The sequence below is a fragment of the Rutilus rutilus genome, assembly GCF_951802725.1.
Source record: "Rutilus rutilus genome assembly, chromosome: 7".
Taxonomy (NCBI): domain Eukaryota; kingdom Metazoa; phylum Chordata; class Actinopteri; order Cypriniformes; family Leuciscidae; genus Rutilus; species Rutilus rutilus.
The window spans coordinates 5,618,926-5,638,934 of NC_140221.1; the positions used below are offsets into that span (position 1 = coordinate 5,618,926).

At 35.2% G+C, this 20,009-nt stretch overlaps 1 protein-coding gene across 4 annotated transcripts in view; it reads left to right on the forward strand.

Moving 5' to 3' along the window:
- LOC311293894 (phosphatidylinositol transfer protein beta isoform-like) overlaps window positions 1-13,536 on the forward strand; it is a 29,489-nt gene extending 15,953 nt beyond the window's left edge. For all 4 annotated transcript variants that reach the window (XM_084414431.1, XM_084414433.1, XM_084414430.1 and 1 more), the window contains 2 exons: window positions 434-556; window positions 11,966-13,536. In XM_084414431.1, the coding sequence (XP_084270557.1) occupies window positions 434-556; window positions 11,966-12,013 (171 nt within the window). In that variant the 3' untranslated portion in view covers window positions 12,014-13,536. The remainder of the gene's footprint in view (window positions 1-433; window positions 557-11,965) is intronic.
- The last annotated feature ends 6,473 nt before the right edge of the window (window positions 13,537-20,009 follow it).

Sequence of the window (20,009 nt, forward strand, 5' to 3'; positions counted from 1 at the left end):
ACTCCATCTAAAGTGAATTGTTATTGTATATTAGGAATAAAACTGCAGAATTTCACCTTTCTGGGATATTTGTTATAAGTGATTTGGTTACATTTTATTTTAAGGTGACGTCGTTACATTGTACTTACTCTGAGTAATATTAATTAACTACATGGACTTACTATAGAGTTATGGTTAGGGTTTGGTTTAGGGTTAGTTACTTGTAATTATGCATAATTTACTGTTATTACTATAGTAAGTACATGTAAGTACACGTCACCTTAAACTAAAGTGTTACCAATAATTGTAACATTTTAATGTTGACATTCCTACTTACCGTAATATTTTGCTATGTAATTAAAGCAAGTGTAATTCCATCCTGTAAATGTACGGTGTTACAATTCTGTGGAATGGTTTGTGATTTATGTGCTTTGTTTTTCGGTCATTTACTAAGCAAGAGAAGAGAATCTTCACCAACTTCCACCGGCAGCTGTTCTGCTGGATTGATAAGTGGGTAGAGCTCAACATGGAGGATATCAGAAGGATGGAAGAGGAGACACAGAAAGAGCTGGAGGAGGTGCGTACACTCATACACATTTACACATTACACAGATTGTGCTGAATCTGTAGTCAAACCCCAACTTAGCTGTCAGGAAGAAAAGCACTTGTTAGTGTGAATTTAAAAAAATATATTTTAATTAGTTCCTTGAGGTTTACTTATAATGTTGATAAAGTTTTTATCACACACAAAAAAAAAAAATGCAGAATTTTTTTTTTCAAGCATCATCTATGAATGTTTTGAAGGGGTGGCTCTTTCAAGGCTTGTCAGTAAACTGCCACTGTTATGATTGGTTAATATCATCGCTTAGGAAAATGTATCAACGCCCCCTCGCCATTGCACATGGGTACATTTACAGACAAAGCATAATGAAATCGTTTACTTACGATTTGCGATGTATCTGCTGTCAGGTCCAACAAAGGTTTCTTTACGAACTCTCCATTACACTGCATTTGATTATTTTGTCAACAAGGCACAGTCAAATGCTTGGAACAAAGTTAATCTTCCGACGCAATCCAGGACGTCATTTAAAATAAACCATCCACTGTTTTCCGGATCCTTCTGAAGTCTGTACAGACTGCTGTCGACTGACTCTAGTGCGTGGAGTATGTCAGAAATTGAACGAGTATCAGTATACTGTATAGTAATTCTAATGGGTTTTATTTGCTTTTAATGCGACGCAATGCTCACGTCTATGGAAGCTTATTTTCGCCACTGAATAAAACATTTTAAAAGATAATTGCGACTTTTTATCTCACAATTGCGAGTTTACATCTCGCAGTTCTGACTTTATTTCTCAGAATTGCGAGATATAAAGTCAGAATTGCGAGATATAAAATCAGAATTGCGTGTTATAAAGTCAGAATTGCGAGAAATAAAGTCGCAATTGCGCCTTATAAAGTCAGAATTCTGACTTTTTTTCTCGCAATTGCGACTTTATATCACGCAATTCTGACTTTATTTCACGCAATTCTGATTTTATATCTCGCAATTCTGACTTTATAACACGCAATTGCGACTTTATTTCACGCAATTCTGACTTTATATCACGCAATTCTGACTTTATAACATAATTGCGAGTTTATATCTCGCAATTCTGACATCTTTTCTCAGAATTGTGAGATATAAACTCACAATTGCGAGATATAAAGTCCAATTCTAAGGGGAAAAAAAGACAGATTTTTTTTTTTTTACCTCAGAATAGTTTATATCTCACAATTCTGACTTTATAACACGCAATTGCGACTTTATATCATGTAATTCTGACTTTATATCTCGCAATTGCGTCTTTATTTCTCAGAATTGCGACTTTATTTCTCACAATTCTGACTTCATATCTCGCAATTCTGAGAAAAAAAGTCACAATTCTGACTTGATATATCGCAATTGTGAGAAAAAAAAGAGTCAGAATTGTGAGATAAAAAATAGCAATTATTATTATTTATTTATTATTCAGTGGCGGAAACAAGCTTCCATACACGTCTGTGTCGCGGCCATTAAAGTTACCATGAATACAGAGTGTTGCAATGTTTATTTTAAATTATTTATCTGTGCACATCTTTATTTGCCTCCATGTAGTTAGCAATGCCCAACTTCCTACCATCCAATCAATTCCAGAAGGACGAAATTAAGTTCCTTTCTCATTCCAGAAATTGTTCCTCTTGTACAGTATATGTGACAATAGGGAAGAAAAGACTATTGCAACTTCTGTTTCATGGCGACTTCATGACTGAACGCCAGTAGGCTATGGTGCAATCATATCAAACGATTTGTCGATTTCTTGCTCTTGAGGTAGTTATGTGTTTGCCTGTGTGATGTAACAGACACAACAATACATCCAAACGAATAATCTTTGGAGCTTGGTTAAATAAATGCTTTGTTTATGATGAGGAGGACGCTTTAAGCTATCAATATTGCAGGATGTTTTAATGGTATATACATACCTCTTATATATCATAAGAACAAGGACCCCTTTATATTTGTAATATTATACCACATTTTATTAATATGTTGTACTCTTTGTACAGATGGGGTACATGAGTTCTCAGCTTATTGTCATGTACCCTGGTCAGCTAATGCTATCATTTAGTACTCAGATGCGTAAAAGGGGGTCCGTGCAGGGCACAAAGGCTGTAGAGGACTAGCTACATCCAGTTTAGCTTAAAAAAATGCTGTGTAAGTGCAACTGGCAGGATTGTGGGTTCACAGCAGTGATTGCTTAGCATTGTTTTAATTATTAAATGCACTTTTTATTGTCTGGCTCACACACTACAACACTAAATAAGTTCCAATCCAATGTATTCAGAACTCCGTAGCCAGGGTCCTCCCACATTACACTTGTTTTACGCAGATTACAGCTACCCGTTAGTTTCTGTATTCAATACAAGGCACTTCACATCACATTCAAAGCCCTCCATGGTCTCTATTGGGTCTATTGCTGGTCCCTCACCACAAACTAGTATCATTTGGTGGCAGGTCCTTCTGTATCGATGCCCCAACACTCTGGACTTCTATTTCCCAATAATTCACAACCCCACATCATTACATGATTTCAAAGCCCGCCTTAAAACATATATTTTAACCTTATGATCCTTAGTCTTATGATCTGGTTTGTGTTATGTATGTTATGTTTCTCTCTGTTATATTTCTCTACGCTCAGTGTTTATTTTGCCTTTATTTATGCCTGCTGTCATGTTTATTGGTCTTACTATTGTAAAGTCACCGAAAGGCTCTATATAAAATAAACATATTATTATTATTATTATTACACCACCACTGTACAATATACCTATCAACAATTTGTACATACTAGCTCATATTTTTATTATTTTGTATTCCACATTTTAGAATAACAATTAACAGATAGTAATAATAAAATCATTAAAGCACAATCGAGGTATAGGAATTATGTAGTGATACACTTTGAGATTTTGGGAGGCTTTTAAAAAAAGTATTGATCCCGTTGTTTGCGGTCACCCAAAATGATTTGCTGAAATTAAAATGCGAATGGTGAAAGCACTAGCCAATGAGATTAGCGCTTGCACGTTAGTCTCGCCTGCTGTGAAGCAAAAGCACCCAGCGGGCAAAGGCTGTTTCCAATTCTCACTGTGCCCACTGTATGATTGGCACTTTCCTTTAAGGTGAACATCATTTCACCAAGCGCAACCTGTTCCTGGATCAACATATCTGTTGATCCTGGAACAATATTCCAATCAAGCAATCAGATTTGAGAGACAAATTTACCGTTTATGTCAAGTTTAGGCTTACAACCAGGGTTAGGTGCTTCTACATCAGTGTTATTCACCTATCATATCCCTCTGATTTTATGGGTAGGGTTAGGACAACATTTTTGGACAGGAATGTTGTTTCAGGATCAACAAAATTTGTCTGACTTGGCAAATTCTCGTGACCTTTTCTTTAACTATCAAGGTTTTTTAATTCACTCCAGCATGTCAAAACTTGTAACTATTAGTGTATTAGTTAGTCTTTTGAACACATCTGCAAACTGTAACTGCTTAATGACCCTTGGCTTTGAATCCGCAGTGTTGGGGAAAGTTACTTTTATAAGTAATGCATTAAAATATTGCGTTACTCCCCCCCAAAAGTAACTAAATGCATAACTTAGTTACTTTTTATGAAAAGTAATGCGTTACATTACTTTTGCGCTACTTTTTTCTCACCTGGGCTTGGCTTGTTTGTTTTTTAATAACAACAAAAAAAGTTATATTTTTGGCAAATGTTAAGGCCCTTTCACACCAAAAGTGAAGTGAATAAGCCTCAGGCTGAAGGAAATGCATATTTACTCCTGTACAATAGAGGGCGCCACTCAAACAAACCTTTCAGCCATTCTGGGTTAAAGAACGGAAGGATACAGGAGAAGAAAGTTCAACACTGTTATTTTTAAATCTAATCTTAAGTCATTTTTGCTTATTAGTAATGCTTATGGTTGAATTAGATCATTGAAGGTCAGCAGCAAAGACGTTGCACTGTAAAACATTTTTTTTTCAAATTGTCAAAATTGTCAAAATTTTCTAGTGACTGGTCACATCAGAATTTTTAAATTGGCCCAAGTGCAATTCTTGTTGCAATAGTCTGTTAACATTGGCTCAATGACAATTATACGTCAGACTAATTGAAAAATTTAGATGTGACCAGTCACTAGAAAATTTTGACTTGGGGATGTATTTTTTTTTTTACAGTGTGGTTAATAAAGTGAGATTAAATACATAAAGTATATTTGTGTAATTTAATATAGTTCATTAAAAACATTTTACTCATTTTATTCATTTTGAGGAATACTGAATGTTTTCGTGCAAGTGAGATGAATGTTCACATTTAGTCTAGAACTAAAATAGCCTAAACCATCATGATTACACACACACACACACACACACACACACACACACACACACACACACACACACACACACACACCACCTCCTCACTTTATTTCTATCAACGTGAGGACAGGAGAACTATCAGTCAATAAATGTGAAAAAGTAACTAGAGTTACTTATTTAAAAAAGTAACTTAGATATTTTGTTGTAAATTGAAAAAGTAATGTGTTACTTTACTTGTTACTTGAAAAAGTAATCTGATTACATAACTCAAGCTACTTGTAATGAGTTACCCCCAACACTGCGTATGACGCTAGTAAAAAGCCAGATTTTGTGCACTGGCCTGTAATCGTTTGCCTAGAGACCACCCACCCTTCAGAATGATTCCAGACAGAACAAAAATATCATTGTCTCGTGGCGCTTCCAATCCTAGAGTGCTTGCAGAGTTTCTTTGGAGTGCAGTCCAAATACAGTTCTTCTGCCATCCACTGACGAATAATGGCTAGAAGAAAGCAGAGGGGAGAGGGAAAGAAAAGAATTTGGAAACAAAGGATGCGATGAAATTGAGCAGATGGAGGCATTTGGAGACTGTTTTGAATTTCAGATTAGTTAATATTCAGATATATTTTGCAAATTCATTTATTTATTCAAATTTATGTATGCGGTGTTTATAAAAGGATTCAGCATGGGTCATTCTAAAATTGGTGGCACATGCTTTAAAAATGTGCATTTAGGAGTTTCTCTATCAGACGCAAAATTTTTGGGAGGAAAGTATTTAAATGAATCATGCAAGGTGATTTACTAAGGTTGGCGCTCGTCAATTTACTGATGTTTGCACCATTATTTACCGCCCAAAAAAGCATGTCTTAAACCAGACGCTAACTCGTAGATTGCATTGGTCATTAGGGAAATTATCCAGCTGCGTCTGTGTTCTTTAATTTTTTCCACTCACATTGCACTTATTTGGAATTGCGCTCTCACGATAAATTGCCCTGTTTCGTAAATCTGGACCATAGTTTCTTGTTATGACGTCAATACATAGATCATGCTCTTGAGAAAAATACGAATTAAAGTGTTGTTTCTGAAGAGTGCGCATGTTGGGGGAACCCCGGAGTGAGGTAAGGGGGAATTTGCCATTGATTGAAACATCTGGAAATAAAGCAAAGTGGTCTTCAGATGCCATGTTCGATATTTACATTCAGCAATAATCTGACATTAATTCAATCTAGAATGGATTAATTAGAAGATGTTTTTACTCCACCACATGTGTGACGTCTTTATATTGTTGAACCAACGTGGTTTGAACGACGGATGTGCGACAAAGTTGTGGTTCGGGAAACAGTTGTGACTAGCTAGTTAGTTTCTCCAACAATGGTGATTAAGAAGCGAGTCATGTCGTATGCAAAATGTACCCCTGATTGGATGTTATAATCTTTGAAAAGCTATAATTCTATTTGTGCGTGCAATCAGACAGTGGCGGCTGGTGCTAAAAAAATTTGGGGGGGCGCAACAAACTGAATTATTAATTCAGGACTGAATGTAGGCTAATTGTTAAATAACAATTTAACAGTGATAATGTAGCTATCATTAGCCTAACGTTTAGCTAAAACTTCAGCCGGTAGGGTTGGGAAATAGCCATTTGCCAAATAAATCTGAATTTTTGGGCTAAATGGCGATGTATGGTATAATCTGAGTATTTAATTATTATTTTTCTATTTGAATAAAAAAAAAACTGTATTTAATTTTTTTTTTAAATATTTAATATCCTGATCAATATTGTCCTACAAACAATGTTCATATTGAAGGTTATAAAAACAAACATAGTGAAACCTTGCTGTCTATCTGCAGTCTATCCAAAAAAGGGGTCAAATCACATTACATTCTAACATTGCAACATTACAATCTAAAAACAAAATAATGCTTTTTAAAGAAGTAGTTAAATTTACTAAACTTAAAATAAAAAATAAAAAATAAAAAATAAAAACAAAGCTAATATCATAAAAATACACATGTAGGTTTGAAATTCTCTAGCACATTTATGTTCACCAACAACAACAAATATTCAACAACAAATATTTTAGCTAAATATATTTATAATTTAGTGCTAATGTATATTTTAGTCAGAATAATTGCGCTCCTATTCTATTGCGCTCCGTCTGTTCGGCGCGCATGTACGCGGCGACGCTCGTTCACAGAAGTTTAGCTCATGACAACAAGCTGGAAATATTGACTTTCTAACATTTACAGATGGAGAATATGTCCGTGAAATGTAAGTTATGCACTGAGGAAATTATTGGATGTCACTTCAGCTTATGGCTAAATATTATTAGAGGTATATTTGTTTCAACCAATCGCTGCACAAGTGAAGTTTACGTGTGATGACGAAAGCACGTTAGTGCGAGCCCTCCCGGAACCCATAGAGAATGCATTGCAGTGCCTGCAGTTCGAAAAAAAAAATCTTTGAATGTAAGTCTATGGGAACACTCTGGGCGATTTTCGGCCATAGTGAAATCGCCCAAAAAGAGGCGGTACTCCACAGAACGTGACTTGGCGCTGATTGGACTATATCCAGAGGCAGAACAACAGTGAGTGACTGCTAGCGTAACTCTGTGGTTGAATGAGATTGTGATTGAAAAAGTCCCTTTCACACTTTGGTGGTGCGTCGCCCAATCGCCCTAATGAAGAAACCGCCGCTGCAATCAGATGTTCTTTGAATAGGTGATTGTGTGTTATTGACCACTGATAAAGGGTTAGTTCACCCAAAAAATTTATTCTGTCATCGTTTACTCACCCTCATGCCATCTTTTCGATGAAATTTGAGAGATTCCTGTCCCTCCATTGACTGCTACGCAACTACCACTTTGATGCTTCAAAAAGATCATAAAGAGATTGTAAAACTAATCCATATGAATCAATCAGGGGTGCGTTTCTCGTACAATGGCGTAACTCACTGCTTACCTACCATAGTACAACGCATCGTTGAAGAAATCACCTAGTTACAGACAGTTAAACAGATTGACCTGGGACCTATACCATGAAGCTGGTTTAGGTGGCTAGCAGGTATGATTCAGTTTAGTTTGCACCAACCCTGGTTTTTAGGCACCATGAAAGTTCATAGCTTCACTGCTAATATCTTCTGTGTAAAAGATGTCAAACCGAAATTGAATCAGCTGTGAGCAAAGTGACACATGTCTGTTGCCATAAAGTCACTCCCCCAGTTTCTCTTACTCCAAATTAAAGCTTACTACATAGTAACTGATTTTTAAAGACAGAATTGTCTGGCTATAGGGATGATTATTTATTATAATTATTTTATATTATTTATATAATTATTACATCCTTATTCTATTACACATGAGCAATTTTAGTTTAACAATTATTATTAAGCATTTAGTTTAAATGAATATAAATATATACAGATAATATGTAATATATAATAAGATTTGGAATCAGTAGCTTATCAACTTTTCTTCTTGTTGTGTAAATGCATTTATGTTCTGCATATTCTTCAATCTCTTAACTTTTTCCCCAATTTTTTTCTAGCTTTATGCATTCCTTTTTGTTTAATCAACACTTGAATGTGGGTAATTTTCATTAACGAAAAAACAACATTTTGAGCAAAAAGCGGAGAAAATATATATATATATTTTTTTTGTCAAATACTACGTCTGGATCAGATTCAGAGTAGATAGAGTCCATCAATAGCCCCAAAGCTTCACAGTCCTATAGCTCATCCTGGGTCAAAATTTCATGCAGTAACATTAAGCTTTTTTTATTTATATGCTGTTTAATATTGATAATCCCGTTATTTTACATATGCATCTGATTACATGTGATATTGTTTATTTCTACTTCTTTTTTGTCCTGTCTTTGATCAGGAGATTCTGTATTCTTTCAGAAGATGCATAATAGCGTTCCCTACCATATAACAGTGAAAACACGTAAAGCCGGAAATTTACGTCAATGGTGGGGAAAGAGTTCATCTTTGGCAGAAGATAGAAATGAATGTTGCTGATTCTCTCGCGAGAATTGAATTGCAGTTTCTTTATGATTCAAGGTGTAACCGGTCCTACTAACCCGCTCCGAGCGGGATTCGAACTGTGGTCTTGAGATCAGGGGAGTGAGGTTTGCACGCACAGCTCTTACTGGCCTACAACAGTTACACTCACCCCCCTAAACCTCACTCCCATCCGGGTCACGGCACCAAATTTAACCAGTCCTACCCAGCTCCGAGTGGGATTCGAATGGTGTGGAGTGCGGGCGCTCTAACAAGGAGGCTAAAGACCACAGCCGCTAGCGTCAGTCGCTAGAGTGCCTCTTGAGATCAGGGGAGTGAGGTTTACACGCACAGATCTTACTGGCCTACAACAGTTACAAAGGCATGCGATTTCGCAACTGATGTCACTCTTTCATGTCCACATGCTCTATGAACTCAGGATCAAAGCCTGAGGTGACAGAGAAAGTTGATGATCAGCGTCATGGTACAATCAAAGCTTGATTGAATTGGTTTGGTTTTGTTAATTTGAAACTAATCCCATAACCCTTTTTCAAGAGTTTAGTCAACTACCATCATAATTTAGGCCCCTGGGGAGACCAGCCCCCAAATTCGATACTTTTACAAGGGGAAATAAAACATGGTGAAATAGTTTTGGGATTTTGTCCCTTTTCAAGTTCAAAGCAATCCTCCCATTGGTTTTTTAATCCACCAGCATGGTTTTTGGCCGAGGGGTTGCCAAAGTATATTTATTCATTTATTCAGTCAGTCAAATCAAACTGTCTAAAAGAAAACATTTGTTGTGTTGTGAGCACAGTGGGACATTTCCTATCAGAAATTCATCTAGGATGCGTAAAGGATTTTTTGACAAGAGTTTAAGAATTCTTGCATTAAGTCACCAAAACAGATCAATGAGGAACAAAATCACAATGGCTCCATGGCTCATTCTCACTAATATGCAAGTCAAAGAAAATGATTAAATAATGCAACTGCCCTTCAGACAAAAATATATTTTTAATCAAAACAATAATTGCAAAGTACAGTCTCATGGCCAGCAAGAAATATTTATGCCCAGTAAATTTTTCCAATTCAGTCTGCATTGGCAATAAATAAATAAAATGAGTATATAATACTTAACTTCACGTTTAATCTTGGAATTAATTTATCACAGTGGATATGTATATCCAGCATGCTTTCAACAAGAAGAAACTCACCCATATCAAGTAATAGAATTTCTTCAGAGAGCATTTTTGTCATCTGGAGAGGGTCAATGGATAAAAGGTAGAATATCTGGTCCATTGCCTGGGAAAGAAATGTCTGTTATTGACTAACAGTGACTCGTCCAACCTCTGACAAAACTCTCTGACTGTGTGACATAACAGCCTCGTCTGTGGTTTTCTGGGGCTCTAACAGTCTGTGTGCGCTTGATGTGTGTTGAGCATGTGTGGCATGCTTCGACTTCCTTGAGGGCTCATTAACATACAAATGGATTTCTGCGCTTGAAAAGCACCTGTGCCATGATTCCAAATGAGGAATGGACGGGTTAGTTCCCACTGCTATCTGCTCAGGTGATATTAACGTTTGTCTGTTTAAGAATTCTTACCGAGCTCCACCAATTTCAGCCACTAATTGGCTGTGTCACGACTTGAGCTCAATGTCCTGAGACCTGCACTCAAGTCCGTTCTAGCTATCCGTCATTTACACAGAAATACACGGGGGGGACGGGGGGGGTGGGGGGTGGGGTGGGGGGTGGGGGGGGGGGGGTGGGGGGTGGGGGGTGGGGGTATGAGGAGTCTCTTATGCTAATTAAAGCTGCATGCATTTGATCAGAAATACAGTAAAACAGCAATATTGTGAAATACTATTACAATGTAGGGGAACTGCTTTGTATTTTAATATGTTTAAAATGTAATTTATTCATGTGATCAAAGCTGAATTTTCATTACTTCAGTCTTCAGTCACATGATCCACCAGAAATCATTCTAATATGCTGATTTGGTGCTCAAGACACATTTCTGATTAATATCAATGTTGAAAACAGTTGTGCTGAATTATTATTTTGGAAACTGTGATACAATAGCATTCAAAAGTTTGGGCTAAGTAGCCTATGATTTAAAAAAAAAGAAGAAGAAAGAAAATAATACTTTTATTCAAGTATGCATTAAATTGGACATTAAAAAGACATTTATAATGTTACAAACAATTTTCATTTCAAATAAATGCTGTTAAAAAATTTGTGCTGGGCGATTAATCGCATCCCAAATAAAAGTTTGTGTTTACATAATATATGTGTGTGTACTGTGTATAATTATTTTGTATATATAAATACACACACATGCATGTATATATTTAAGAATTTGTATTTATTTATATATAAATATTTATAATATAAATTATGTATAAATATATATACAGTATATACATGCAAATATTTCTTAAATACATGCACGTGTGTGTATTTATATATACAAAATAATTATACACAGTACACACACATATATTATGTAAACACAAACTTTTATTTTGGATGCTATTAATCACGATTAATCGTTGCCCAGCACAATATATATATATTTCAACTTTCAAGGTTCCCAAAAATATAAAGCAGCAAAATCTGTTTTCAACATTGTTGATAAGAATTATTCATAATTGCGCACCAATAATGATTGATAATGATTGAGCAGCAAATAATCATATTAGAATGATTTCTGAAAGATCATGTGACACTGAAGTCTGGATAAATGGCTGCTGGGAATTTAGGAATAAATTACTTTTTAAAATATATTCTTTTAAATTTTGTGCACTCAAAAAAAATGCTGGGTAGTTTCAACCCATGTTTAGGTCAAATTTTCAAATCCAAAGGTTGTGTTTGTCCGTATTTGACCAAAACATGGGTTAAAACAACCCAGCATTTTTAGAGTGTGATCAAATAAATGCAGCCTTGTTGAGCATATAACTTCTTTCAAAAACATTGAAAATCATTATTATTCCGCAACAATATACTGTATATGTTAAAGTTTTTTGTGGCGACTACATAAGCCGTAATCCATGATTCTGGCCAAACACAAACATCTCTTTCTGCAATTTCTTTTTTAGCTTCGCAAGCAAGGTCAAGTGCGAGGAACCAGTTTTGCTGATGAATGAGACCAACCACGACCACAAAGGCTGAGGAACAGCAAAGCTTTCCTCAAGAAGAGAGACCACACCGGCCTGTCCAAATCAAACCAACGGAGCCAATCCCATTAGATTTACTCAATCAGGAGCTCTACATTTAGATTTGTTACTGATATTGTAGATATAAACCTCTCATCCCCACAGTGCCTTTATCACAAATGCTGAAGCACTGAGTTTTTCTTGCTCATTTAAAGCAGTTTCCCAGACGTTTCCCTCAGGGCAGGGCCAGGCTTTACATTTCACTTCCTTCACTCTTGTCTTGTCCTGCCTGGGCTTTATTAAGAACAAACTTTGGGAACATATCATTTACAAACACTTTTGTCAATTGTACAAAAACTCACAATTGTACAAGCATATATATATATGCACACAGATGCGCAAACACTCCCAGGTGTGAATTCCCGTGTGGTGATTTCCCACGAGGCCTTTAAGGTTGAAGATTGCTTTCAGTGCGTTCAATCGCATGCTTCTTTTCAAAATATTTTATAACAATATAGCCTTTATGGAATATTGCAGGTAGTGCTCAAAGTGCTCAAAGATTATGTGCTATGCTAAAGAAAAGGATCAACCAAAAATGAAAATTTCTGTCGTTGGAATTACTTTTTTTTCTTTTTTCAGGGAGCTGTATTACATGAACGTTATTAAAGACCCAGTGTTACAGTACATTTGGTACTCTTATACTGTTTTCAGGATATTAACCTCTGAATATGTTCCTCCACACTTGTACTGACTTGTCCTGCCTTACTTTTCCCCTCTGTGCTCTAAAGTGTCCCTTCATACCATTTTACCTCATTGAAAACATTGAAAATCCGTTTTTGTAATGTAATGCTTATTATTTTATGTAATATTCTGAAATGTGTTGCATGGTGGCACATTTAGCATCTTTTGATCTATGTGATGTTGTAGAATACATAAGCAGTATTTTTAAGCTTGTAACAGCATAAATGACTGTTGAATCAAAACATGAAATCCTCCTTCTAAAAACTGCCTACAGAGTTTAACTTCCTTTAATGATAGAGCTCTGCGATATTTTGTGTTTGCAAACTGCATTGAAATGCAGTTGAATTTTGTTATGAAGATTAATTGACTGGTGCACCTTTAATAACAATTCCTGCCTATGTGATGGTTATATTTCAATTTCGCAAGCACTAGCTGTCAGATATGCCTGCTTGGATAATCATTTCTCTGCTTGTTGATGTTTTTTACATTGCTACTGGTCAGAGAACAAGCAGTAACTTAAACTCTCACAAACTCTGAGTATTGTATTTCCTGACTTCAGGCAAATGTGTTATCAGTGTATTGGGAGTGTATAAAATCAAGTGTTTAATTAGAATTTCGGGAATCTACTTTTAATGCTTATAGGGATCAAACAAAAAGTGATTTTAAATGCATGTGTGTAAATTCATCTGAAATTCAAAATAGTGAGAATATTCTTTTTGTGTGTGTGTGTTTAAACATTAAAATACAGTTGATTAAATTTCAGCCTAATTTTGCCTCGTCGTCTCATTAGTCATTTTTGTGAAGCCAAACATCACTATTATTGCTCACACATAGAATTACAGACTTTAACAAACCACACAACCAAAGTTATATAGTTTAGATGATTTCTGGAGCATTTGCTTGTGTCTCTTTGCCATTTATTCTAGACAGAATGTTCCACATTCCAATTTTTCTGAACTTCCGAATTTAAAAATATAAATTACCTTTATCTATTCTAGACTAAAGCCTCTATTGCTGTTCTGACAGGTCGAGCCCTTTACATGACCAAATCGATGTGCTAATTCTGGCCTTGTTTTAGAGCTGTGATGTTCTTCCTGCGGTCTCATGCAGGATGAGCCCAGGTCCCGGAGAACATTTCCTGCATGACATGGGATGAGGAAATACCATAAAGTGCCAAAAAAAACAAAAACAAACAAAAAAACCCTTTGTCTTCATTTTGAATAGTACTAGAAAAAAAAGGGTTCAATTTAGTTCTATATAGAACCTTAGGGTTCTCGACTCAAAGAACCCTTTAGGTTCTATAAGGAGAAATACACTTTATTTCAATGGTCCACTTTAGACATTCTACTAATTATAAATAACTTTGCAACTACAAAGTAGTAACTATGTCTACTAACTCTATTAGTAGACTGTCAGGTTTGGGTTCATGTTAATAGGATACGTTTACATGTAGTTGCAAAGTTACTTAAAGTCAGAAGAATGAATGTTGGGGAGCATCAAAATAGCAGATATTAAACAGAAAGACTAGTAATACTCTAATGACTTAGTTATAACGAAGTTACTTATAGTAGTTAGTAGAATGTCTAAAGTGGACCATCAAAATAACCATTTTACCAAAATGTCTTAAAGGGTTAGTTCACCCAAAAATGAAAATTCTGTCAGTAATTACTCACCCTCATGTTGTTCCAACATCGTTCATCTTCGGAACACAAATTAAGATATTTTTGATTAAATCTGAGAGCTGGATCACTCCTCTAGGCTTCTAAGACATTATAACTTGCTGGCCCAGAAAATGCATTAAAGACATTGTTAATATAGTCCAAGTTACTACAGTGGCTCAATCTTAAGTTTATAAAGCGACGAGAATACTTTTTGTGCGCAAAAAAACACAAAAATAACGACTTTATTCCACTATTCATTTCCTTCTCTCTGGGCCTCGAGTTTTTTCACGTAGTGTAACTGCGCAGCGCTTCTGTGTTGTACGTCACACGCATCACACACATGACCAGCGTCGGCCAATAGTGAGCCTACGTGTGACGTACAACACAGAAGCGCTGCGCAGTTACACTACGTGAAAAAACTCGAGGCCCAGAGAGAAGGAAATGAATAGTGGAATAAAGTCGTTATTTTTGCGCACAAAAAGTATTCTCGTCGCTTGATAAACTTAAGATTGAGCCACTGGAGTCACTTGGACTATATTAACGATGTCTTTAATGCATTTTCTGGGCCAGCAAGTTATAGTGTCCATAAGCCTGTGGAGGAGTGATCCAGCTCTCAGATTTAATCAAAAATATCTTAATTTGTGTTCCGAAGATGAACGATGTTGGAACAACATGAGGGTGAGTAATTACTGACAGAATTTTCATTTTTGGGTGAACTACCCCTTTAAATGATTGCATAATACTTTCAAGTTTCAAGGTTATTACATTTTTTCTTGTGATAATGTATTTACGAGCTGTTGAATTCCTAAAAAAATATATAATAATCATTTAAAAAAATGAATTCATCAATTAAAACAAAATTAATAAAATGATCCTATGATGGGAATAGCTTTAGGTTCTAAAAGGTTCTATATATGAAGCGTCTGAAAGAACATTTAAGGTTCTATATATAAACTTTTCTTCTAAGAGTGTATATGGTGTATATTTGTATTATATAGTTTTGAATAATTTACTTAAAGTGTGTTTGTGCTATTTTATTCTTGCCACTTGGTTTGATATTTTGTCATCTAATTCAGTGTCATATTCACCTTATTTTTCAAAGCAGAATAAAGCTATTTTCTGTGAATGTGTGAGACTTCAGGTAGGCCGCTATAGGTAAATAACTAGAAGAAAGTGCAGTAGATGGTAAAAAATATTTTTGCGCTACACACCAGATAATGAAATTAAAATAATATGATAACAAATAACATTTGGCAATTGTAAGCAGTATAATGGACTGTTTTTGGACAGATAAAATAGCTGGAAGCGAATGACGATGGAAGCCTCACACATTCAAGTTTCAAATGGCTGCACCCACTCTTACATTAAAAATAAGGTGTATACGTTTGGGGCTACTTTATAATTATTTTACAGTAAAAAAAAAGAAAAAGAAAAGTAAGGATGCTTTCAAAAGTATACATTTTAATTGTTTGCATTTATCAATTAGCAATATAGAAACTGTGTAAACAAAAGACAGACTTATATCTAATAAATATTGTGACCACTTTCAGTGAACAAACTGCCTTCTGTTTCTGTTAATGTATTTGGTCTTGACAGATCTGCTACGCTGCTGCTGCCACAGCGCAAGAACAGACTTGCTAATGCTAATAGATACATAAACACACTGCTTCTGCAAATCTCCAGCATATCAAGGCAGGTGGAGCTGAGGGAGGTGGAGGGTTTCAGCAATCTCATTGGCTGCAGGATCCAATCAGCTTGCATCATGTGGTAATGATGTGATTGCTTGCAGATTGCATGTAAAGTAAATATACAGCCTAAGTGTTCTATCACTTTTGCTGCACATCATTTTTTTTTCCTCTTTGAGCAATTGCTTTCCTTTGGATGACAGATGATACTTAAACCCTTGACCTACAGCTCTAAACGGACCACCACTGACTGACAGGACTGGGTATTCTTCAGAGGAAGGGTTGCGTTGCACTACTTCCCCTCCACAAAGGAAGGACAACTGTGAGCAAAATAATAATAAAAAACTGAAAGAATCTTTGGATGTCATCAGTTTTAAAAACAGCCAGTTTCAAAACAACGTGTTAAGCTTTGCTTTATGCCACGGCCAACTTCTCTGTTCTAAGAGTCATTGCCGATTCAGAGTTGTATTTGTATTGGTCCCACCTATAAGCTGACAGAGAGATCAATTATTTTACCAGCTTATATTTGATTCTTGTTATTTTAAAGAAAGTTCATTTTGCAAGAAATAAATTAAGGAAATTACTGGTCTATTTCTTTTTCACCACAGTTGTATTATCTGTTAAAGTAAGCATTGTATGTCCCATTTATTAGACAATACACACTTTTTTTTTTCCTAAACCAGTTCTATACAATTGTCTTTTTTTGCAATGTATGTGTATTATCCAAAAATAAATAAATGATAATAATACAAAATTACTATTTAGTGCAATTCAGAATGAATAGAAGAAGCATGGAGAAGCATGAAGGCTTTCAACCTTAGATGCAAAATCGAAACAAATACATGTGATAAACTGTTAAAACGTTTCAGTCCATAATAATCACTGATGATAGTCTTTATAGACTTGGATATTAGACTCGAAACCTTTCTCCTCCTTTTGCATTCAACATTTACAATACAATTATTTTGTCACAGGTTTCAACCTATATTTTTTTAAAAACTGGTGATTAATGCGTTAGGGAATCCTATTCTATTCTATTCTATTCTATTCTATTCTATTCTATTCTATTCTATTCTATTCTATTCTATTCTATTCTATTCCACTTCATTTTATTACATTTCAGTTCTTAACATGTTTCATTTTTGTGCACTGCTTTTCTTCATTCTATTGTCATACTCTTTCTGTACTTGCCAAATTCTTTGCAGTCAACTGTGGAAAAAGAAGAAAAGATACAGTTCTGTTGTTCCAGCTAGTGTTTCCGACTTCATCATGTTCTCTTCAAGTCTTTCTTCCACACCCCTCCCACTCGTGCCCACCCCTGCCTTCCTCTTTATTTTCTCAACAGCTTGTAACATTGCCTTTGACTGCCTTGTCATTTGGCACTGATTAAATTCTGGGACGAAACAACAATCTCAATTCCAAGTACCCTTCCAGACACCGAATGCAGACTTGTGGTGATCATTTAATTTAATTTAATTTAATTCAAAGATTTATTTATTTATTATCTCTCTGTTTTGCTGCTATGTTTCTAATACTCAAATAGCAATTAAGCATTTTTGATTCAGTCATTGATAATATTCTCACTGTACTGACCAAACTTAAATATAATACACAAATATAAACAATAAACTAAACAGTATTATTATTATTTTTTTTATCATTCACTTAACCATTTTGTATAGTTCACAGTGCAATAAGATATCAGGTTTAACAGAAGAATGTTATGGGTTGCAAGAAAAAAAATATTACCATTAACAACCCAGTGTGCAGTTTTACTCAGAAGATGCTCACTGCACCGACCTAAATTAAATATTTATAAAAAAAATATATTAACAATAAACAGCATTTTAATAGTTATGATTTTTTATTTGTATTTCATCATTACCTTAACCCACACTACCTAACAGAGTATAGGCGGTTTGAAGAATGGATGGATGGATAGAAGGAAGGAACACAGAGTGTTCAGAGACTCGTCTCACCAACAGAATAACGGAGTGTTTGGGGCTTGAAAGGATCATGCGTGCTGGTTTAAAAGTATAGCCTACTTTTTTTGTTATCAACCATGAACTGTTATGAACACACAGTGTTTTGTACAGTTGCATGTTGTTTATTAATCGCTAGATGGCACTGTGTCTTTTTCACCGAATTTCCACAGCGAAAGCAGTTCAGAGAAAAATGAATTTCCATGGCTTCTCATTTTTTTCTCCTATAGGAGAAAAATGTATTTCTTTTGAAAAGTCAATCTGTTCAACCCAAGTATTTGTTGCTGAGGCGCCTATGCATAAACGGCATTACATCGAGATTTCATATTTGTGTTATTGTTAGGGGACAGAGTAGCCTACAGACGATGTTTTAAATGGTCACTTTTAATGTCACTTAACACTCATTTATTTACATTGTGTGTGTTTTTCCTCATGCAAGATTAATCTTATTAGAAAATTACAAATGCTTGTTGTAGCCTAAATGATTAGGTCTGTGGTTACTCATCTCGGCAAAATTATTTGCTTTAATTAGGCTGTTATTATTTGGCCATTATGATTATGATTGTTATTATTAGTATTATTATTATTATTATTATATTAGAGGGGACAGACGATGTTTTAAATTCACATTTAACAATAAGTTATTTACATTGTGAGTTAGCCTAAATGTACCTACAGGTCCTTTGGGTGGAATAACAAAAGCTTATTAAATGGGTGGTTTCTCATCTCGGCGAATCGTTTGCCTTAATTAATTAATTAATTAATTATTATTATAAAGCAGCTGTGTTTAACATGCGTCTAGGGCCATATACAGAAAGAAAAATAATAATAGTATAGGCTACCTAACATGTTCACTTCCGTTAGGTAAAGAAAGAAAGAAAAAACTCTGTTGCTCAAAAGCTCCTGATTTAGGCCTATTAGGCTAGTGTATTTCGTAATTAAAACGAGAAAAATAGACAATAATACTCTGAATAGACACTCTCTGATTCTACGAGTCGTGTACGTTCAAATCTTTACTTTAACGGTGATCGTGAAGTTAGGCTAATACAAATCAGTCGATGTAACTCACAACAGCACCGACGGACGGGGTTCTCTCCTCTTCTGGAATAATATTATTAGGGGAACTGAAATGCATGCAGTTTTACACACAAGCGTGACAGTAGCTAGCTAAAGAGAATAATCAGTTTTCACACTTTATCCATTATTACTGTGGGCAGCAGCAATGCCAAGTATAGGGTTCATGAGGCTTTGATATATTCAAAGCTTACTTCATCTTTAGATAGATAGATAGATAGATAGATAGATAGATAGATAGATAGATAGATAGATAGATAGATAGATAGATAGAATGTAAACAGAATTATGTTAATTGGTCAATTAATCTGAATGGAAATGTTAATTCGCAGTTTGAAGTGCACTAACAATGCAAACTCCGGGTGGTAATTATGCCGCGCATTTGCGCTTTTGTTAAGCATTTGCATAGGGATAGACTGAGGCTCCCTACAAATGGATTTTGTCAATGCTTTTCCATTCCACAATATCCAGGTTTTCGCTACGCTGTATTATCTTAAATTCTACAATAAATGTAAAAACTCTCATTGAGCTGTTCAGTTATCAGCAGGCGTAAATCAAGATATTAAATGCAAAAGAATCAGCCTATAGCTGTGGTTGACAATGATTTGATTACAAGATGCCTTTTTTTTTTTTTTGGAACTGAATGTTTTACAGATCATAGAATTATATAATGGCAATAGCCTGTTCCAAACTAAAACAACTATAGCCTACTCAAATCTGTAGAATGTGCTTAATGACTTTAAAGCCAAAACAACAGTGTAAAGACTCATGACACTAAAGCAATGCATTATTTTGCTACACTAACAACATGAAAGCCAATACAAAGCACTCAAATTTACATAAC